Below are 23708 nucleotides of genomic sequence, written 5' to 3'. Positions count from 1 at the left end.
AGCCGCACCGCTTGATGGATTATTGGAGCATTACGGCTATCCTAGGCAGGAGCCTCGCGGAGTGATACGTGCTGTGCTTCAACATAATATTACCGTGTTGTGTGTGTATAACCTCTTAAATTTTGTGGATATTATACATGGTTATGCTGAGGATATGTCTGCCAATTTCCACTGGAAATGCCCTTTGGTTAAACTGTCAGCAAGGAATTTGCATTTGCACTGTTAATTTTTTATATAACTTTAATGCACTTAAAAAAGCTGCTTGTTTAAGTGAAAATACATTGATGCAATGCAGCAGCTCTCTATTCTATCATCTCCTGTGATAACTAATGAAAATAGCAGTTTACAATAGCATTGGGCTCAGATAGTAAGCCAAACCGTGCTACTGGCAAACAACTGATCTGCTCAGCCAACCATTACTAGTGGCAAGTGAGTGGAGGTTGATAGTCCATTTTCAATCAAGTGAATTAATAAGACTCTGAAATGAAAATGAAATACTTGCTTCTTGCTATCTGCTTGTCTTCTATTAAAAGTTTAGCATTAGCATGAGGCACTGACAGCTAGCCAAATCATGTAGCTGCCAGACAGCAACTCAGAGATATTTTCACAACTTAATCATCAACACAACTGCCACTGTTACTAGAGGCGAGTTAGCAGAGGCTTTTAATTTCTTTGGATGAAAGCAAGGTATGCTGGGTTTTACTGGAGCTAGACTGAGGGCAGGAACCTTTATAGGCTATAAAGGTCTTAACATTAAATGATGCTGTTGAATATATTGTTTTGACTAACAGAGCTTAAGACAAGTGTGACTTTTCATCAGTCTGGTTTGTAGTTTTTAATTCAATAAAAAACAAAGTGTAGTGATATCAGCAAAAACTCTATCCTTCCTGCTTTAAATCTTATATAGCCTTTGCTATGTCAATTACAGTGACCATACTTAGGCTTTTGACTGATGACCTTTGCAATAATCAACATCATAAATCCAGCTTATAGTTTACCTGCCCTTTCTCATTTGCTACAACATAATGTCTGGTTGACTGGCAAAGAGAAAGGAAATGAAGCTGGCGCCTGTCAGATTTGAATTCCCCAAGCCCGTGCATTGAAGTGTCTGTCTTAAAGGTGTATGCAAGTCTCAATGTTCTCCGGAAGGGACAGCCACCCCTGAAATCACACATAAGACCAGGAAATGCCCGCTCTGCTTATTCTAAATCTTAGTGATCATCACTTCATCCTACAGTGCGCTCTCTCCCGAGGCCAATTACATTCCATCAGGCAGGAAGCCGGATGCCGGATAAAAGACATGGGGGTATATTAAGCCACACTCGAAGCACAGAGAAAAGATACGCTGTTGCTGCATAGCTAGACCTACATAAGATAATGAGGATGACATAGTTAATGCATTGGCAACATCTGACTCCAAGATGTATTTTATGCAATAAGACATAGATGTGCTTGGCACAACAATTAGACCTTAGACCGTTTGTGTGACTTAATTAATGTTAAGCAAACAGGAACTCCACAATTGACAACCAGAGAAACCTGTGAAATGTGAAGGCACTTGTCAAGGCAAACAAATCAAAAAGGCTCGTTGTGTTGCTGTTGCTGTTTAAAAAAAAAAAAAATGAAAAAAACAAACCGAGCAGGCAGCAGGAACATTTGGAGAAACAGCAATGGAGCTGGAGATCTTTTCACCTCTCCATAATGACAGGGTTTTTTTCTACTTTTCGACACCCACACGCAAGCGTGGGTGTACGGATGACTAGGTTGTTCAGCCTGTTACTGAAACTACATTCACAGTGCAGACTCTGACCATTTGTGCGTGCAGGGACCTGCACCTTCATTGAGCTGTAATTTAATTTCCTGTGATGACTTTCATAAGGTACACGTAATGGGTTTGGATATAAAGACCTTGATAGCTCTTACTGCAACAGAGATTTGCGCCTGTTGGTCCACTGTTGCAAGAGAAGGTCGTGGAAATGAAAAACACTCCCACACATGGCACTCTTATTTGGCAAATAAACTTTCTTAATAACAGTGTTTACGTTATATTTCAACCTCCAAACCTCACATTAATCTGACAGTCCTGCGTATATCTGAAAAGTAAAAAGTCCTCTCTCTGTGACAGCAAACCAAATAAATGACACATTTTCAAGTAAGTCCTTCTTAAGTGTACAACTAGTTTCCTCTGCCTTGGCACACACATAATCTGTTTTGCCTTGCTCTGATCTTGTCCTAGTATGCCTTTCTCATCAGCCGAAGGCCCTCGGCACACCGCAAACAAACCTCAGAGGTAATTAGTGCGCCTTTCTCAGACTCTGCAGCATCTGCTAGTGCAGCAGCTCGCGCCGACTGAGTGGCAGCTACTGGTAGAATCAACCTGCCCCACCAGGTGGATTTCTGGTCCAACCAGATGCCATATTCACATTTCCTGCCTCACAAGTTTGCGGGGTATTTCCCACAGCTACCCCCTCCTCTCCCCGCTTTCCGCACGTCTTTGATCTTTTGCTTTCTCCGCTCTCCTCTTTCCCTCAGCCACTCAATAAATCTTTCGCTCTTCCAGCTCTCCTCTTGCTTTTATTTCTCAGATCTCCTGATGCGCTGATTGCCCGTGTGCTGTGTCCAGTAAGATTCCCAAGGCTAAAAGCCCTGCACAGACCATCTTGGACTCTGGCAGAGGCTGATGAAATATAAAACCCACCCCACATCAAATAGAACCAGTGTTGCGATATGCATAGGAGCCAGGTGAATCACTGAGGTAAACAGCAAACTACAAACAACAAACAGCAGGTTCACTTTCCAAGTGTCCAGCATTATTAAGAGCATTTTTCACACCTATAGTTCGTTTACTCTGGTCCGAATCAGTTGATGACTTTGTAAACTTGTAGCTTTTGCCCATGTTTGTTTTAACACAGCGAAAAATCCAAGTGAACTCAAAGCGAACCAAAATGACTAAAGGATTGTGTACATTACCTGGATTGTGGGGGTCAAATCTTAAGCATTATCCTTTGAATGAAATGGCTTCACCATTATTAGAAGTTAGAGAAGCAAGCTTTCCAAGTTTAAAATATTAAATTTAGAAATCAGAAACAGAAAGAACTCAGAGAATTCACTTGTTCCACATGCTGTCACGTTACAGCCTTTTTCCAAAATTGATTAAATTCGTTTTTCACTCCAAAATTCCACACACAATACCCCATCATTCAACATTGCGATGTCGAATATCTATAGACTGGTGGTCTTTTCTTGACTTATAGTCATTGTAGAAAAATAGTTTCAAATTCAGTATAAAGTTAAAGTTCAGTAAAGTTAGTTTCTATGACATCAGTTTGAGGTACATCTTCAACGTCAAAGTCTTAGACTTTCTAGAAAGCAAAAGATTATGTTCATGAATAAAACAAAGCAAACATATTTTTTAAAAATTCCCCGATAGAAGGAGAAGAAATAGACTTCCGCAATACGCAATCTCATGCTTTAAAATTCATCACTTACTAAACTGACTTGGATGCTGACATCATGGACAGGGAGGGTTAACTGTGAGAGTCCAATGCATTAAGTTCACCATGCAAGACTAAAATTGCATTTAAATGTAGAGGTTTCTTAAAAAAGGGTTTTGTCAAAATTAAGTCAAATTAAATTAAGTCCTTCTTTGCAATAATCAGATCTGTATTCCTCATGTTCTGAAAGATGGTTTGACCCGACCTCTAATCTACATGGAAACATGTCAACTGCAATCATGCATTGTTCGACCCAGGAAAGGGTTCAACAATGTTTGCTAGGTAGTTGTTGTTTTTTTTAAAGTCACAATTTCCAATTTCTAAACTACAAGTAATTTGTGGACTGTCCCTATTATTCTACTTTGAAACTAAGTATAACCAACAATGTCAAAGAATCCAGATTTAAATGTAGGAGAAAATTATGCAATTGCCAGTATCTAATATGCATATTTTTTCCCTACTTAATTCCGTTAAGTTAAAAAAAATAATGATACTCATTGAAATGTTGTGAATTCCCAAGTATTTTTTCACAGTGCTGAAATTATTTCCCCAAACTAAATAGTTGAATAACATTAATGAGTCCGATTATCTCAAGATGTCTATCGCTACGTTCACACTGCAAGTCTTAATGCTCAATTCCAATTTTTTTGTCTGCTTGTTCACACTACAAATAAAATGTTACAGCAAACGCGCTCTAGTGTGAACCCTCAAAGCGGCCCGCGTGCGCAAAAGAAGACGTCACACACAACGCGCTCTGTTTAGACCCAGAGCAAACAATATTGTTTGACTGATGGCCCTTAATATAAAGACTTCGGACTTTACGTTTCCCAATTTTGCTTTAAGTTATTTTGCTATTTACATATGGCCTAATAATGATCCTTATTGCTGTTTAGGAGAGGAGCGGTGCTTCAAAGGATAGTTGCAGATTTCTGTCAGAATCTGCAGATTATACAGTACAAATAAAATGTTCACGTTTCTCCAACGTTGTCTTCCAAACAGTTTCACTGGATGGCCAGGAAGCGTTCACGATGTCTTCTCCGGCGCTGATAATTGGCGTCTGTCTTGTGTCAGTGACGTAAAAGACAGATTTAATGCGACATGACCGTTCACACAGCAGTCGCTTTCTAAAACATCAGATATGTATCGGATTCAGTACCACATACGAAAGTGACCCAGATCGGATTTGAAAATATTGGATTTCTGCTGTTCACACTGTCATACCATGATCGGATATGGGTCGCATAGGGTCAAAACAGTCGGATTTGATGCACTTTCGCCTGCAGTTTGAACGTAGCCTATGTGTCAGTTTCCAGTCCGTTACAAGATCAATTAGTCTTCTCTTTGAACCAGATTTGCACATCCGTCACCCCGTAACATTGATGCCAGTTTTCTGTTAGCTCACACCGTTTGACATCTCCTTCACCTCAAACTATAACTTGTACCTTCCATGACTGACCTGAACCCTTTTTCACCTGATCTCTCTGCCACTATTGCTTTTTGACCTTTGGCCTAAACTTCACCCTTTTCTGAGCGGGGACCTTTAGATGCTTTAGGTTGTCCTAGTTTTCTATAACAGTGCGAAAATTTTGGATCTCTATTTGGATTTTTGACCTGCACTCAAGCTGCAAAAACAGCTTTACTCTCAATCTCTCCAAACCTTAGGCACTTGTCGTGTGTTTGCGTTGTACTGTACAACAGTCTGTTTTTGTGTTTACTTGAGAAAGAACGTCACAAGCCTGAAATCTGGCAGGAATATGTTCAAATCTGTGCTCCTTGTAGAACAAGCTGAGAAGGATCCAAGACTCATTTCAGCGTAGCAAGGAGTGCTTGTCTCAATAAACCCTCAACTTTTAAGACAAATTTTCCCAATTATGCCTGCGGGGCTGTTCCAGTGGGCTGGTGAAGGGGAATTGTTATTGAAATGAATGCAGGATAGAAAATTGTCTTTTTGTTCCACACAACACAGACAGCAACATTTATCTGGGCTGTGCTGTTTAGTGTTGATCAATGGCCTGGACAAAAGCGCTCATTATCTATTTCCCTGCAGAGCACGCGTCCCTGTGCTAAAACCACAGACGGTCCCCGCATTGGATGAATATCATTCACCAAATGTCAAACGCTGAAAGTAATAAACAGCTCCACCAGTAATGTTTTGGCTTCAACACTGGCTAACAGCCACAAACAGCCCATTTAACGAGCGCAGATGCACGGTCCCTTGGGAATGGGTGGCAATGAGACATGGAGCAAATTAATTATCAGTTTAAGTATGATCTCAGCTGTCTGACTCCCTGGCTGTTCAGCTACTCTTCCTCTGCTCTGTGGAGAATAGTTTGCTAGGTTAGCGAGCTAATGTTAGCAACTAAACTGTTAAGAAGGAAAGCTTTTAGCTTTTTCACCTTGTACCCCTGCATGACAGCATTCCTCAGAAACTAAAGGTAAGAAGTCACTCTTCAGGGTAAAATTTTATAACAGCCATTATCATCAAAAGGTGAATTTTTACTATTTTTAGAATACTCTTACAGTTCTATTAAAAAACACAGACTTAATTATTCGACACCAAATCACAGATGATAAGAAACAGCAACAATTTCATCCTAATCATATGAGTGCACATTTTAAGAGTGCTGTATATTGTACGGTAAAGATCCTTCTGCATAATGAAATACCTTGAAAAATACTGGATTTCGCACAGCGTGTTACAGACACTCATGTTTCCCTCAATTCACAACAACAATCATCTCAATGTGTTTCTTATTGTAAGGTAAAGATCCCACAATAATGGAGAGAATAACCCATCAATCACATTAGCAAAAATCCCTGCGCAAACACTTGGAGGCAGTAGTGAAGAAGAACTCCCTTTTAACAGGAAGAAACCTCCAGCAAAAAGGCATTTGGTGATGGGTAATAAAGCTTCAAGCTGCAAAAACAGCCTTACTCTCAATCTCTCCAAACCTTAGGCACTTGTCGTGTGTTTGCGTTGTACTGTACAACAGTCTACAAAAAAAAAGCTTTTTTTTTGTAATTCTAGCTAATCTTACATCTAAATACAGGTTCATAAAGTCAATTTCCTCCCAACTTAAATGCAGCTTTCGTTTACTAGCTGTTTTGTACATAAATAACAACATTTGTTTCATAGTCATAATTTAGCAAACACAGATATTAGTCTTAATGTTACAAAAAAATCATAAGACAAAAACAAGGAAACATCAGCAGTCACACAGTGTAGATGTCTGTCATTTTATTGTGAAAATCAATGACAAGACCAAAATGTTTTCACATGTGTAGGAACAAATTTGATAGATTTTAGGGTGGTTTTTTGCACATTATGTCTGTGCATGATTCCTGATTTTTAAACTGCTGTCTCCCAACTAATCCAAGTCTTTTGCATCACTGTTTTTTTAATTTGGGGTTTTAGAGAATAGCCTTTTTGTATATTTTATATTTTTGTGTAAGCTATCATAGCAAGTAGTTACGATTGGTACAATTTCATGGTCTCAGTTAAAACCTAATAGTGAAAACTAGGTTTGCAACTTTTATAACCCTAGTTATTTTATAATATGTATTGGTTAATCTGTTATTTTTTAATTGTTCTAGCCCTATCCCCTAACCCTGTTTATTAAGAGTTCCTCATTGAGATTAAACGGTGCCCCTGTCGTGAGAGCAGCTAGTCAGGGTTTAAAAAGTCAGGACTGGATTAAGCAAGTAATTAAAAGTAAGTAATTTCAAACGTACTCAGAGTAAACATGAGATTAGAAAAGGTGAAAGAGAAAGGTGGTGGTATTATAAAATATTCAGTGGGAGTGGTCGTATCATGTGAAAATTTAGAAGTAAGTTTAATGTATTTGTAGCATCTCCAGGTCATGGCCTACTTAAATACATAAAAACTGAATATGAAGGTGCACATATTCATCAATATTAAGATTGCATAGTAGGCATATAGTCACAGTAAGTCCATATTCTGCATGACCACACTCAGTCAGTAAACAAGCAATTATTGCTTTGGTTTTTTGTTTTGGTTTTTTTATTGTTTTTTTTATGACCTTGTAAAGTATCAGTACCAGAAGAGTCATTCTCCCTTGTTAACACCTATAGCAGCTGATACACTGTATAGTAGAAATGGTGCTATTGAAAAGCACTTTGAGTGCACTGTTAGATTAGAAAAGTGCTATGTAAGTGCTATATAATACTCTCAGTGAAAACAAAATACTTCATGCATGCACTCGATGTACAGTTCATTGCTAGCTTTTGATATTTTGGGGTGTGTGTGGTTTGATGATCTTATGCAGATATTTTGAAATAATGAGATGAGAGAGCCAGCCCAACAGACCAGCCTTTGTCACTGAAGCATCAAGCACACTGTACCTACTACTTAGTAATACTTTGTTTAAACACATGCCATGTCCCTCTCTAGCCGTAGTAAGGTAGATGAAAGGCTACAATTAATGTGCGAAGAGATTCTGGTGACACTAAACTGTGTAAGCTGACAAAGCAGAATTCCAGCTAAGTTATAAATAACACAGAAGAAGACTGGCTTCACTACACCAGGCTGTGATTACTAGTCCACCTTCTCTTCCTCTCTGTTTGAAAATCTCTTAAGTGCTCCATTACTACAGGGCGTAGTTCCTCTTGTGCTGACTTTTTTCCACTACCAGTGAACTGGAATAGAACCTGTGGATCTTAGTAGCATCTGCCAAATGCAGCAGTTATATACAGGGATGGGAATCACAGTATGATACTTTTACAACAACAGTGATGTTCTATTGCTTATACAAAGCATATATAGCTCAAGACAATCATCTGCAATCTGTGTAACTGAAGAAGAAAAATCGGGAATTATCGGGTGTCAGTATGTGGGCATTTCATTATTATGCACTTTTAACATGTCAGTTCAATTAATTAGCTCCCTGATTGGCTTTTTCCTGCTGTTTGCCATTATCCCCTGTTTCTTGTTCTTCTGTGAGTTTCTTCTTCATTAATGCAAGTTCGTGACCTTGCATATCAAAAAATGACACAACCAGAAAAATATTCTTTCTTTTAAGTTGAGTTGATGCAATATGAAATGATACTGTATTGCACTGTTTCCCTCCTATCTTGATGTCATTGTGTCAGCTTTGGCCTCCATGCATTCATCCACCATCTGCTCTACTCTGAAAGTCTCTGCCTTCAAACTTTACACACACAGAACTCAATGAGTTGAACCTTGATGGCCTCTAAGAGTTGGACGCTCCACTATGACCATCTGAGTTCCATTTGAAGTCTTTTACAAACCCTAGAAACAACTTGTCACAAACCCAAACCCCATTTCAGAATGGCTATATTGGCAACAACCACTCAATGAGAATAAAACATCTCCAGAATTATTCCCAAGGACATGGAGTAGTGACCTTCCTGGTAAATATGGTTGAAGCCCAAAAGTCATCTGCCTGGTCGAAACTGACATGTGCTGGCAATGTCACTAGACTAGAAGTCAGACCGTCTCTTAAGAAGCAAATAATACAACTCAGATTATTTCAAAGAATGAATTAAATGAAATTATCTTTGTTCTGCTTTTTTTGACACGGTGACAACTAATATTGCCGGTACATGATTATGAACAAATTAGTGTTACTGGAGACTGTTTTAAAAAATAAGCAAATTAATACTATGAAGCTATTTACAGTTTTGTGAATTAACTCAGTAGGATAAGCACAGGATTTAGAAGCAAAAGGTCGCAGGGTTTGAGTTAATCTCAAGTTAGAATGTTTTTTTCATCCTGTTTTGTCTATTGAGAAATTGTTTACATTTCGTTTATTTTTTATTCTAATTAATAAAAAGATATAAAATAAATCTTGAACACAAATGTTCTCAAGACGGACTTCTAGGTCTCGTTGAAGATATACTTCGAACTGACTAGATGTCAAGAAAAAACCATCAGCTGATGCTTATCCAATACTGCAATGTTTGCTGGACTAGGATATTTTTCAAAATATATAAAAACCCAAACACACACTTTTCCGACTTTCCTATCGGAACACATTAACCCTGGAGTTGCTCCCTTGTTCCAACATCTGACTCCCAAGGTAACTAAAATGTGATGTATTTTACTTTGCTTTCAGGGGTTAACTGGAAGACGAATTGTTGTATTTGAACTTCTGGGATCAATAACTCAGAAAAAACCTTATTCAAACACCAACAGCACTTCCTTTCAGTCACGTTAAGCAGACAACAAGCTAGAAGGTTATTTGCATCCAGACACATCATTTTCCAACCTGGACAAATAATGCTGGTAGAAGTTGGCTATGAGTCATATGAATATGGAAGATCTTCAAGATGCAACAACAGAACAAAATTACTCGAGCATTCACACTTCTGAATAATATAGACTGTTTTAAGAACATTATTTTATAATTTTCAACTGATGCAATGAACATTTAATAGTATTTCTGCTTAAGCCTCTTTTGTTTGACCGTGTTATTACAAATAGCTTAGTTAGCTTTACTCAAAGAGATTTGTACTCTCAGACATTTAACAAAAAAAGAGAAATTACCTCTTGTTGCATAAACTCAAGCAAAAATTAAACATAATCCATAATCCTATGATGTATTTGTTGTACATAGCTTCTAGCAGAAATAGTTCATCTGTGAGATTCTTGCAACATCTGGAAAGAAACACCACTTTTCTTGCCTCAGTCTAGTGGCAGAAAAGTCAATTGTCAAAGTAATCACTGAGTCACTGGTATTGATCAGTACCCGCTCACACTTATACACCCTCCTCTCTCCAGATAAATAGTGACAGTTTTCTAATACTATACAGTGAAATGAAACACTTTCTTGTCCTTCTCAGTAGACTCAATCAAGATCACCATTATGTCATTATGACATCTGTGTTGATGCTGTACATGTACAGCAGTCCCTGCCTGACCTGACTCTGACTGCTGCACTTGTCTGTGTTGTTATAAAGAAAGAAAGCACATGGGCTCAGGAGCCATCAGCTCTAATAAAGATCCTAATGGTTGCACCTGCACATGCGGTGGGCTGTGAAATGCAGCTGAGGAGAGGTGTTGGTCTGGAAACACAATGTCCGCCATTCAGTTCGATGCCGGAGTCCTTAAAATCTGTCGCCGGCAGCCGGGTGACACGGTGCCACTCATTTTGCAGTACAATTTGGGTCAGCGTTGGCTGATATTTTAAGATACAATAGCCTGAAGTGACTTCCCGGCATGTGCACGTGTCAAAAAAAATGGCATCAGCCCATGAATTAGCAAATCCAATCAGAGTTTCGTGATAGCTGTCTGCTCAGAGGGGCCCTCATGGGAGGACACTGCTAACTGTGGCTTCTGTGGTTAACAAGCACAATGAGAAAGGGTTTCTTTTTGCAGATAAAAGAGGGCTTCAATGGAAAAATGTATTTCCTTTACCGTGCCTGGATTGTACAGTATCTGGACTATTGACTGGAAACTCATGGCTGCTGCTTTAATCCATCCTCTAAGTGAGTCAGTGTCTGAGGATGAGGATTGTTGGAAACAGGAGCAGGAAGCTGTATTATGTTGGAGGGTTTTCTTTTTTCACACCCAGGCTTCTGTGTATGTGGGGTGCTGGCAGTGTGTGAGATAAAGCTGTTTTAGTGCTTACAGGAAATCCAACCCATCCATCTGACCATCGCATAATGGACTTGAAGGGGGGGGGGGGCTACAGGAACTAAGGATATTTGATCAAAATGATCATGTGCAGTCCTGTGCCATTATATAGAGTGTATAAAATACTGAATGGTGAAATAAGTTTTTAAGCTCTTAGATTTATGGGTTACACTTAGTACATAGTGCAGCCTGTCTTATGATGCAGGTTCCCCAAACTTACAATGCAATTCTTTATTTACTGTTAAGGTATTTTAGACAAAAGTGCAAACACGTTGTATACTTCTTACAAGAAGTACTTGTGGTATAATTTGGTTTGTCTGTCTGTTAAAACGATCAGTTGTTACTGCATTGTTCTACCATATGAACCAAGAAGCAAAAACATGCATTGAAAATCACACCCTAAATTCAGAAAAAATACATAGAAAAAGTACACGGTTGGGTTTTTTTGTTGTTTTTTTGTTTTAACAAAAGCATTGAAATAAATACTATAGAGTAAAAGGTACAATATTTGAATCCAAAATATAGTGGACAACAAAGCAGCATAAGAGAAATACTTAAAGTACATTAAAACTGTTAAGTTTTACAGTAAAGTACTTGGTAAAATGCACTATATTACATGCAACACAGCAGTACTCTCGCTCAGCAGCTTTGTTGGGAGGCAGGAACATTTGGGGGGTACAGGTACCACCCCATGACCCCCTTCTGTATATGCCCCTGGCACTGAGGCAGAGGCAGGACTGCTGTGGATTAAGGGTTCATGAAGTGCGACTCCACTCACCATGTTGACTTCTGACACCATGTCTATGCTGGCCACGTCTATGCTCATGCCAACAGCGACAGGGGGCCCTAGAACAGAGTAATTATGTCATGATTACAGACCTCCACCTCTACGTCTGACCACAACACTGTAAATGGCGCCAAAAATAAAGCTGGGGGATAAATGCGGAGCATACCTCCAAAGTCCGGCCTCAGTCGGATGTCGTATCCTTTAAGTAGTTTATCCACCGTCTCCTTCACAAAAGACATGTTGCCCGGTTCATTGACGCTGAAATGACAGCAGAAGCAAAGAAAAGAAAACATCACCTTGACTCCCGCATCAATCAGCCCAGGCAATAACCTTGGCTTCTCAGAAAAGAAAGAAGAAGAAAATAATGAGAAGATCACTGACCTTTTTGCGCAACACACAATCGAACCGATAACCAGTGCGGACAAGACGCGAAATTGACGAAGCTTGTGCAAAGCAAACATCCCCCCTTTTCCTTTTTGTAATTGTAAAGCACGAAGGCAGCAACAGCAGAGAGCTCACCCCCCTGCAATCAACAGCCGAGACGGACACTCTTCAAATCCAGAGTAAATCCATCGATTGCCCCCCCCAAAAAAGCAAGAAAGTAGACTGAGCCGCGGAAAAGTCAGCAGCTCGCTGTGGATGGAGTCAGATGTGAAATATGGGCTGACATCGCCTCCCTGTCATGAATATTGGCTCCGCTTTCCTTTTTGCCGTCTCTGACTGTGCGAGTGGCTCTTACATTCAGGAGCTGAAGCGCATATTGATGAGGAGAGAACATACAGGGGGGCGATGCTGCTGCTGCTGCTGCTGGTGGCGGCGCTGGTGGTGAAGGCACTCGGCTTGTTCAAATTAGAAGCGAAGCCCCAACACTTAAAACACTGTAAAAAAAAAAATGCTGAGGTAGAATCTGCAAATTCAAGCTTTTCATCTTATATATTTGGTGAGCTGTTAAACTCTTTTTCTTTTCTTTTTTAGGGAATCATTTTAAACCAGACTTTTGTTAAAGTCCACTTATTTCTGCTAATAAACCTTGTGTCTATTTTTGGCCCTAGAATTTATCAGCAGGGGCGCATTTGCGGTTTCTTTTTTTGTTTGTATTTTTGTTTGTTTGTTTTTTGAGGACGGTAAAGATATATATATTTTTAAATTTAACAAATAAACATCAAGTTGCTTGAAAACTGGGGGCCAGGGGGGCAGTTGAGCAAGTTATAATTCAACTTTATGTTTACATGTTAATGTATGCATTCAGCAATAAATAAAGTGGCTGACTTGTAACCATATGGCAGTCGCACTTACTCAGAGTCATTGAGTAATGATAAAAAAAAATTATGGTTGAATCTGCTACAGAATGTGGGGATTCCATTTTGTCATGGCTGTGCCTACTTTAAATGGATCTGCCTTTTTAACAGGTTTCTTCCTGTTAGAAAGGAGTTTTTCTTCTCACTGTCCCCAAGTGCTTGCTCAAAGAGGGGTTTGTCGGGGTTTCTCTCTATTACATAGGGTCTTTACTTTACAATATAAAGGACACTGAGGTGACTTTTGTTGTGATTTGGGCTATTTGAAAGACATTGAACTGAAGTAAAAATACACATGTTGTTTAGTTAAGCTTGTTTCCACTGATTACTTATCTTCACTTCCTCGATTACCTCAGTAATCAGTGGACTTGATTTTTAGAACACTAATTAAGCCGTTGCCCCACCCCTTCTCCCACTCTCAAAAACACCCACATTACAAAGCACTAAGCCAAACTCTCTTATTAAAATTCTCATTTTTTACAGTGCACCCCACACCATCTTCATCCTTCCCTTGGGTTTCCTGTAAAAATGGCGGGACCTGAACAATATGGAGTGGGGACAGGCAGCATTTATCAAACCATTAATCGAAGCTGTTGATTTATTGGCCTGTTATCTGTTGATGGCCCTTTTGTGTCTGATTTAAAATGTGTGGACTGCACCATAAATTATTTAGAGAGTCGGGGTCAAAAATTCGTGAACAGGCTAATTAGGACCGCCTGCACACGCGGACGCGCTTGCACAAGACCCAGTGGAGGAGCCTGGATGAGGAATGCGCGTGCTGTGATAGTTCATACCTGGTGTCATAGATGGCGATCAGCTTCTTGTTTCCGTTAACAGCATTCCTGAAAGAAGAAAGTTGATGACATCATTAATTAGAAAATAACAGGAAGACACTGAAAATGAACTTCTTTCCTCCCGTTTGCAGCTTCATGTTTCCCCGAATTTAATTGTGGTTATAAGTTTATTATTCATTATTATTATTATCATCACTGGTGTCTTATGCGTGTTTGAGCCTGTCTGATGTGTTGTGTGACTGTGCTCTGCATAGCCTCGTATTCCACCCAGTATTGCCTGCAGTAACGCAGAGGTCTGAAACAGTGGGATGCCTGCAGGGCAAAATATTGAAAGCCAGTCGATTTCCCCCTGGAGCCCCCTCCAGGATAAAAAACATCTCACAACACCTCCCCCAACCCTTATCTTCCTACCACAGAGAGAGGTGGTGGTGAGTTTGGGGGGGGGCTTTTTCGCCATCACTTTCATTCACACTCGTCCAAACGGTCAACACTCCGCGAGCTTGTTCGCACCAGTCGCGGTGCTGAAATCACCCTCCGAGGGTATTCTGGCTGCAGCTCCCGTCCGCAGACTGCACCGCCAGACGGATTCAAGAAAGTAGAGGGAGGTTAAGTTTACCAGCTAATTATCGTCTACGAAACATGGAACTCGGCTACCCTCTTATGGCAATCGTCAGGATGATAACTACTCTGACGTGTTTCTTGCGAGCGCTTGTTTTAGTGGCTCAGGGTTAAACAAGCCGACCGAATGCTGTTTCTCTCACAGTGATTTGCCCCCGGTCTGTGTTGTCATGCGGGTCGCAGACTCTTCACACATATGGACACACAAGTCATTTCACTTCGTTACTCATAGTTACTGTCACGAATAATGACACATTTTATAACTTGGAATGGGTGAACAGTGGAAACAGTGTCAAACATAAGGCCAGGGGGCCAGAATCGGCCAGGCAAAGACTCCAGTCCGGTCAACTGGACAGCTCAAATGTGAAGAAGTGTCTACAGGGAGTGCAGCATTATTAGGCAAGTTGTATTTTTGAGGAATAATTTTATTATTGAACAACAACCATGTTCTCAATGAACCCAAAAAACTCATTAATATCAAAGCTGAATGTTTTTGGAAGTAATTTTTAGTTTGTTTTTAGTTTTAGCTATTTTAGGGGGATATCTGTGTGTGCAGGTGACTATTACTGTGCATAATTATTAGGCAACTTAACAAAAAACAAATATATACCCATTTCAATTATTTATTTTTACCAGTGACACCAATATAACATCTCCACATTCACAAATATACATTTCTGACATTCAAAAACAAAACAAAAACAAATCAGCGACCAATATAGCCACCTTTCTTTGCAAGGACACTCAAAAGCCTGCCATCCATGGATTCTGTCAGTGTTTTGATCTGTTCACCATCAACATTGCGTGCAGCAGCAACCACAGCCTCCCAGACACTGTTCAGAGAGGTGTACTGTTTTCCCAAATCTCACATTTGATGATGGACCACAGGTTCTCAATGGGGTTCAGATCAGGTGAACAAGGTGGCCATGTCATTAGTTTTTCTTCTTTTATACCCTTTCTTGCCAGCCACGCTGTGGAGTACTTGGACGCGTGTGATGGAGCATTGTCCTGCATGAAAATCATGTTTTTCTTGAAGGGTGCAGACTTCTTCCTGTACCACTGCTTGAAGAAGGTGTCTTCCAGAAACTGGCAGTAGGACTGGGAGTTGAGCTTGACTCCATCCTCAACCCGAAAAGGCCCCACAAGCTCATCTTTGATGATACCAGCCCAAACCAGTACTCCACCTCCACCTTGCTGCCGTCTGAGTCAGACTGGAGCTCTCTGCCCTTTACCAATCCAGCCACGGGCCCATCCATCTGGCCCATCAAGACTCACTCTCATTTCATCAGTCCATAAAACCTTAGAAAAACCAGTCTTAAGATATTTCTTGGCCCAGTCTTGACGTTTCAGCTTGTGTGTCTTGTTCAGTGGTGGTCGTCTTTCAGCCTTTCTTAGCTTGGCCATGTCTCTGAGTATTGCACACCTTGTGCTTTTGGGCACTCCAGTGATGTTGCAGCTCTGAAATATGGCCAAACTGGTGGCAAGTGGCATCTTGGCAGCTGCACGCTTGACTTTTCTCAGTTCATGGGCAGTTATTTGGCGCCTTGGTTTTTCCACACGCTTCTTGCGACCCTGTTGACTATTTTGAATGAAACGCTTGATTGTTCGATGATCACGCTTCAGAAGCTTTGCAATTTTGAGACTGCTGCATCCCTCTGCAAGATATCTCACTGTTTTTGACTTTTCTGAGCCTGTCAAGTCCTTCTTTTGACCCATTTTGCCAAAGGAAAGGACGTTGCCTAATAATTATGCACACCTGATATAGGGTGTTGATGTCATTAGACCACACCCCTTCTCATTACAGCGATGCACATCACCTAATATGCTTAATTGGTAGTAGGCTTTCGAGCCTATACAGCTTGGAGTAAGACAACATGCATGAAGAGGATGATGTGGACAAAATACTCATTTGCCTAATAATTCTGCACTCCCTGTAATGAAAGTTGTACAGTTTACAATTACAGGACAGTATGAGCAATGAAAGCTCTTTCTGTAATTATACACATTTATCATGTTGTTTTACTTGTCCGGCCAACCTAATAAACCAATTATTGATTTTTCAAAACCTGACTTTATTTCAAAACCCAGTAGAACTTTGTCTCTTTTGCTTTATCTATAATAAACAGAATAGCTACAGCAACTATAAATACAAATATGTTGGGATAGCAAGTGAACTAACTATAAGGCACAACTTAAACTGTTAAATAGTCATATAGGTGGATGAAATGAAAGGGTTAAAAGAGTGGACAGTGGAGGTAGCACAAATCCAACCAACAAACAAATTCTTTTTAAATACAGATAATAAAAATCCCCAAAACAATCTCTGCAATAGTAACAAGTTATTAATTAAGCTGTTTTAGTGAAATATTTGTAAGTATTGATAACACACAGCTAGCATAACAAAAATAGGCTAAGAGTCCAAATTGTAGTCTAAAAATACATGTATAAAATTGTTACTATTAGCTAGAAGGATCAGCTGTTAGCTAATGGCTACATATAGTAGTTCAAACAAATAGGCTATTTAGAAAGATTGACTAAACTACTGAAATCAGGCACTTCTCCATAAGAAATAGCAAAAGCTAAAGAGGCCAAATTAAAATCCTGGTTAAAGGATTTCATTAGTGTGCTGCTACTGTGTGACGTTTCAGGTGCAAAAGTCCGTGGAAGTAGTTTGAGCTCCCATATATTGCATGCTTCTTTCACATCCTCATTAATGGATGATGTGGAATTCTGCGCATCCTCCTTCCAGCCCACCAATGGGGAGCACCTATTTGGTAATTATTAGCCTCTGTTGCGGCACTTCATTCTCTCGCACCGGCAGTAGGCGGTACAGGAAAGGGCACAGAGACAAGAAAAATGTGGAGCGAATCCGGTCTCCTCCGAGGTCGGTGGACACCAGCGAAGAGGCACCCAGTGTGATGCTGCTGCTGCAACACCTCTGGAGGCGATGCGGGAAACGCGGCGCAGCAGGCACTAAAGAATAAGCGAGGCGGTCAAGCCTATAGGAGGAGCAGAGCAGACAGACTACTACAACAGCTGCTGATGGGGAAGCGCTGATTGAAGGAGAGAGAGAGAGAGAGAGAGAGAGAGAGAGAGAGAGAGAGCAGAAAGAAGCTAAAGAGAAGGAGGAGGGGAGAGAGAGCCGACCAGCACGGGAATTTAGTGATTGGACCCGCGATCTTCCAGTTTCGCCGACTGGAGACCCCAAAGCCTCCTGTCGCTGTTTGGAAAGAAAGCAACAAAAACCAAACCTTGCTGGTCATGGATCCTCGTGCAGGTTAGCCCCTATTTTTCCTCCCGTTACCTCTCTGTTTTTTCCTTCTGATGAGACAAATAAGTGTGAGTTTCATGGGTTTTTTTCGGTGATGGGGAGAGTGAGGGAAAGGTGGAGAAGAGGGATGGGATAATAGGGGGTGGCCCGTTTATTGTAATAGGCTGGATTGGAACGCAGTGGAAGCTTTTACACAATGGGACTGATACTGCAGGAAACATGCCTCTCTATGAGCCTCTTTTATTTACCAGCCTATGTGGTGTTTTTGAGCATGCCGAGTTGTTTTTTTCTTTCTTTCCTTATTGGAATTTTTACCAAAAAATTAATTAGTTATTCTTGTTTAATATTAAATAGTTGCACCTTGCACCCCCCTCACCCCCCGCCAAATGAACCAGAGATTGTCCCGCTGCTTGATTTAGTGTTTGCTGTAATGCTCTCTGTATGCAGTGAGGTGAAGACTTTTCCCGTGTCTGGCCTTATGGGGAATCCTTGACCTCAGTGTTGTTTCTGTGTTATTTATTGATTCTGTGATGCCCTTTTTATTCTGTTCTTTGTCTCCTTCTGGGTGTGTGTGTGGTAGCTCTCAACAGTAAAGTGACGGCAAGGCTCCTCGTTTCTCTCCTGCTTCTTTGCAGATGTCAAAACAGGTAAAGAGATTTAATAATAATAATAATAATAATAATAATAATAATAAAGTTTAACAGTTATATATAGCTTTTTTTCCCCAAAAAGTAAATGGATTCATGACACTAAAGGTACTTTTTCTAATTACTCAACACCTTCCAGCATGCTGAGATGTTTCCGGTTGTGCCATTTGTAAATACCAATGTGCAGACCGATAGAATGATACCAACGCATGTATTGGTATCTGATCAATAGTAGTGGGATAGGATCGATACTTTGCTTCTGTTCTCTAAGTTCAGTATCTAACCCACTGAATTGTGTCAAATTAATTACTTTTTGGAAATGGAAAAATATACCTCAACCATCTCTTATTGCGAATTGACTGTCATGTCTAGTTTTTATGATCTATAGAACAGAAGTTTACTGAAAGTGCATCAGGGACAGGCACATTTATGTTCCCGGTCTCCAAAAAACCCGGTTTTAAAATACATGAAAAGCTGAAAAGTGTGTTTTTCTGTGTTAACTCTTTATTTTGGAAAATAAAAATCACACTGCTCTAGTGGTCATTAAAATGTGTTAGAATTTACAAATTGATTATCTATCTCATAAATCAAGATTTACTAGTATCCCCTACATAAGCTGCTTTTATATGCTAAAAGTATTGCTATTGGTATCGGCTTTGGCAATACTGGCCCTGTATTTACCAAGTAAACAACTATTGAATTCAGAATCAGAACAGAATCTGATGCTAAGTGACTCACTACACTATCGTATGGTAGAAGTTGGTATTAAACCCAAGTACAACTTTTTATCTTTATAACGAAATACATATTTTGAACACAACGCTATAGCAGTTGTTACTTCACATTTTTTCGATATTGTGTTCATTTTGGAAGGTTTTGAACTTTTTTAAAAGGCTAAGTTCAGTTTTGCTTTGCGGTCAAAAGCATTGTGACAGATTTTTACGCCTCTATTTGCAGGTGACTCAAAGCAACTTCGAATTTTTAGATCCCGCTCCCTTTGACTGATTGCATATCCGAGCTGTTCTGTGCTCTAATGCCGCTTAAGCAGGAAGATCTGTCAGCAGTCCACTGTCATCCAAGTCGATCAAACCCCGTTTATGACCTTTTGTGCGTTTCCCTCTCTTCGCCGCTTGCCGTTCTTTGTAAAAAGATCCTCCATGCTGCCTCGCTCCCCCGCTGTATTTAAAGGAAGAACTCATTTGTTTGTATTTGGATCACATGTCAAACCCTTAATTACCTCTACTGGTAGATTTGAGGCAGCGCTTGTGTTCAATAATTAATCGCAACAAGCCTGCCGTTAATGCGGCAAGCCAATTAATCACAACAATTGTGTTGTGTTGTGTTTCTGAGGTCTGCTTCCTTTTGTTTCCTTCCTCTCTCAGTCTCTGCCAGTCATCCCCAGAAGCTGAGAAGGAGGTGGGCACCAACGACAACAGCACAGTCTTCACCAGAATCCTGGATGGGCTCCTGGACGGTTACGACAACAGGCTTCGGCCAGGGCTCGGAGGTTTGCTTCCAGCTATTTTGTGTTTTTCTTTTTTTTTCTTTTTGAAAGGAACATTTAGTAGTCTTAGTACAATAGTGCCACATTTGAACCTCCCACTGTGCTAACCTTCTAACCCTACTTTGGCCAGGGGAAGCCTGGTTTCCTGCTGTGATTTCATGCTCTGATTCATTGGAGAACGCTGGGAGACTGGCAGGTACACGGGGGTTGAAACTGTGCAAGCAGATGTGGAATTTGCTCCCGTGTCAGCCGAGGTGAAGGTGCACGCATGCAGTTGTCAGGTGCTTTTGTTTCCTGTGTTCCCCGCGAATGCATATGGCTGTCTCTTTTTCAAGCAAATCAATCAAGCCATCCTCAACACGGCCTCGATTCTGTGTGCTGAGGTGTTTTTATTCACTTCTCACCCTGGCAACAGGAGATAACCTTGAGAGGCAACAAATTGCCATTCAGAGATGGAGATGCTTGAAATGAAAGCTTTTGATTTTTCCTTTCTGCAGTCGTGCTGTTTCCCGTTGAATTTCTGCAAGCTCCTGACACTGGTCTGGTTAGGCTTGTTGGTCACGTATATACACTACTTGTTCCACGTGAGAAGGAAAGAAGGGCTTTTTTGTATTTTTGTTTTCATGCCACATGCCTGATGTGTCATTGCAAAAGCCCGTCCTCTCTCACATCCTGGTAACGGTTGCTACCTTTGACAAGAGGGCCTATAAATATATATTCAGGCTTTCATTCAACAAGCTACTCTGCACAGAGTGACCAAGCCCAGCTTCCCCTGGTCCACATTGGTATTCAGAGAGTTTTGTGATTTTGGAACAAATGAAAGAAACAAGTTGCCTGTTTTTCCTCAACATCTTTAGAAGGAATCCGCTGACAGAGAAATCATGAATCCAGGTTGCTTTGTGTGGTTCGTGTTGAGTGACCACACTGAAGCCATTGAGAGGGGCATAGGGAGGTGGGTTCAAATGCTGACACTATTGTTAAATATTGATTTAATTGATCCTAACCATTTGCATATATTAACATTAAATCTGAGCATTATTTGCTTCACAATGTTATACCTTTAAGATGTAAAACTAGTGATTTGTATATCCATAGAAAATTATTTTTGTAATCAGGGCATCTAAATGAATTTATGTCCGTTATGATATAGAAACTGGACAGTGGTTGGACAAAATAGTATATATGCTGAATTACACAAGAATAGGAAGAACTGATTTGATCAGTAATTGATTAACCTCATAACATCCACCAAGTCCACCTATATAGGGTTAGGGTTAGGCTGCACTTTAGCCACATTCTGTGCAATCAAATTACACGCATTTATTATAAGATTTTCACTTGGGTGTGCCAAATCTGGGAAATATATCATCTGGTAATGGTAGGCATCAACCTATTGGCAAATAATATGATAACTGCCAATAAGAAATAAATAATAAGCAAAAAGTCACGTGTCATAAACAAGCAGAAAAAGAAAATCATATTAACTAATGGATAATTTGCTGTTGTAAAGATTGTTATCAGCAGTAATGCCATAGACTTCCTGTCTTGTTTGAGTAGTTAATAAATGCTAGAAAGTCCCGCATTAGGAGTTATGAAGAAATAATAATGAGCAGCTCATTAATTATGACGTCCTTCCTGATGGGTTGTTCACTTGTGTCCCTTTCAGTGTCTCTCTTTAACCTCCAAACCCTGTTTCCATCTGTTCTCTCTCAACAGAGAATGTCACAGAGATCAAGACAAACATTTTTGTCACCAGCTTTGGCCCCGTGTCTGACACGGAGATGGTGAGTTCATCCACAGCAAACACTACAGAGAGAGATTGGCTAAGGTGGACAAACACACATACAAGCGTCTCCAAAGCCCATCCAGGCAACTGTCGGTATTTTTAGATGGAAACATATATTTACATTTTATGAGACGACTACCGCTTTCTGGCTCCTGCTGTTCTCTGGAAGTGAGCTCATGTCCTAGTTGTGTCTTTGAAGATTGGCTCCTTTTGGCTACTTGGACACGAGGCAAAATTCATGTGGGTGATTTAAACTTTTAATGCAGCGTGACTGGCCCGTATGGAGCACAAAGAGTGCCAAAATGAAGTGAATAACTACATCATTAAATAATGAATGAAATGTGTCGTTAACTCATTCAAATGGGAAATCAATCAATCAATAATTTATTAACTGCATAAATAATTTATTGAATACATAAATAATCAAAATATTGATTCACTTTATTTAAGAAAAAGAAAAACATATTTAATTATTTCATGGCTGTAGTGCTGCAGTGCGTCACCAAATAATTGAAACTGTTACTGCAGCTTGTCAGCAGACTGTAACATCTGCTGCTTTTGTTTTCATTCGAAATGCATTCTGGGATACCTAGCTGTTCCGAGTCCATTGCATCAGTCATTATCTGGGATTGATCTGGCTTCGGTTTTGATGAAAAGGTCATTAAACTATTTACTCCGAATAAAGACTACAATTTTTTTCTGTGTATTTAAATATAGAAACTGTGTGATCGAGGCGTGAATGGACTTCACTTTTATGCATCCAAATCGAATGGAAAGCTTGCACGTTCAAAAGCACGTCAGACGAACATTTTAACGGTCACCAGTGGGTTTCACTTTTAAGAACTGGGATGTTTTTAGTTTTGTATGTGCCGTGCCTTTAATATTCTGCACCATTAATATGGGTGAAAGACGTCACAGCGCACAGTGGAGATTGGAGAATCTTTTGAGACATTTACAAGCAAAGAACCATGAGCAGCATAAAAGGGCGCAAGTCGCAGTGAACAGAACAGAACGGTGTGGCCGTTCTTTTGAGATAAAGTACTGCTTTACCTTTGTAGTCATTTCTGTGTTTCATTTCTTTCTATGTTTACTATTAAAAGTCCCCATTATTAATATTAATGTGAAGGTTAAGGTTGTGCCCATTCCTCTTTTAGTGGCTGTTTAAAGGTGTAGTTTTAACCACTGTTCAAAATCATATTTAGAAGTAATTTACAAGAAATTACTCTATTTATGCTTGTGATTTATTGGTAGATCGGCATTTAGAAATAATGCCAAAGACATGTATAAGAATCAGTGTAACTAGCTGATAGATGGATGATATTAGCCGTACCATGTGCAGGATGGGGACGTCTTTTCTTATTAGTTAGAAATTCCTATTGCATTTCTAATGTTAGCGATTAAGTATGATTTCTTTACAATTCTCAGCTATAACTATACCAAGTTTTAGGCTCTTTTTTTTTTTTTTTTTTTTGAAACGATGATTTATTGATTTTGTCAGAACAACACGAACAGCAACAAGTCAGCACAGCCAAGCACAAAAAAAAAAAAAAATAAAAAAATAAAAAAAATAACAAAGCAAATGCAGGTATATGAGTTACCAGTACACACGCCTGGGACAAAATATGTAAAGCGTTTCACATTCGAAGTCAAGGGAAACAATAAATAAAAAAAAAAAAAAAAAAAAAAAAAAAGGGGGGGAAAACACAGACATTAATCAGTGTGTTTAAAAACAAACTGCGAGTCCCCTTTATGTAATAGCACAGTAAGGTCATGAGGTAGGTGATCAAGCAGAGGCTGCCATATGCTACAGAATGCATTACAATTGCCCTTTATGATGGCACTGAGGCGCTCCATCGGCAGCACCCTGAGCAGTTCTCTGTACCACTGTGTAACAGTA

At 39.9% G+C, this 23708-nt stretch overlaps 2 protein-coding genes across 6 annotated transcripts in view; one reads left to right on the top strand and one right to left on the bottom strand.

Moving 5' to 3' along the window:
* Positions 1–23708, bottom strand: part of LOC146642497 (gamma-aminobutyric acid receptor subunit beta-3-like) — a 99898-nt gene that overhangs the window by 43051 nt on the left and 33139 nt on the right. For 2 of the 4 annotated variants that reach the window (XM_085399592.1, XM_085399590.1), the window contains exons 2-4: positions 13986–14033; positions 12063–12154; positions 11888–11955 (exon numbers count right to left, since the gene is read on the bottom strand). In XM_085399592.1, the coding sequence (XP_085255718.1) occupies positions 11888–11955; positions 12063–12154; positions 13986–14033 (208 nt within the window). Of the gene's footprint in view, positions 1–11887; positions 11956–12062; positions 12155–12277; positions 12707–13985; positions 14034–23708 lie in introns of those variants that run through there. The other 2 variants (XM_085399593.1, XM_085399591.1) reach the window with 1 other exon arrangement.
* Positions 17476–23708, top strand: part of LOC146642496 (gamma-aminobutyric acid receptor subunit alpha-5-like) — a 51411-nt gene continuing 45178 nt past the window's right edge. The window contains exons 1-4 of one of the 2 annotated variants that reach the window (XM_085399596.1): positions 17476–17880; positions 18455–18521; positions 19904–20028; positions 21742–21809. In XM_085399596.1, the coding sequence (XP_085255722.1) occupies positions 17865–17880; positions 18455–18521; positions 19904–20028; positions 21742–21809 (276 nt within the window). In that variant the 5' untranslated portion in view covers positions 17476–17864. The remainder of the gene's footprint in view (positions 17881–18454; positions 18522–19903; positions 20029–21741; positions 21810–23708) is intronic. The other variant, XM_085399595.1, reaches the window with a different exon arrangement.

Source organism: Rhamphochromis longiceps, linkage group LG23 (genome assembly GCF_057381845.1).
Source record: "Rhamphochromis longiceps isolate RC_006_pf linkage group LG23, R_longiceps_female_GT1.1, whole genome shotgun sequence".
NCBI lineage: Eukaryota > Metazoa > Chordata > Actinopteri > Cichliformes > Cichlidae > Rhamphochromis > Rhamphochromis longiceps.
This window is presented reverse-complemented; position numbering and strand designations above follow the sequence as displayed.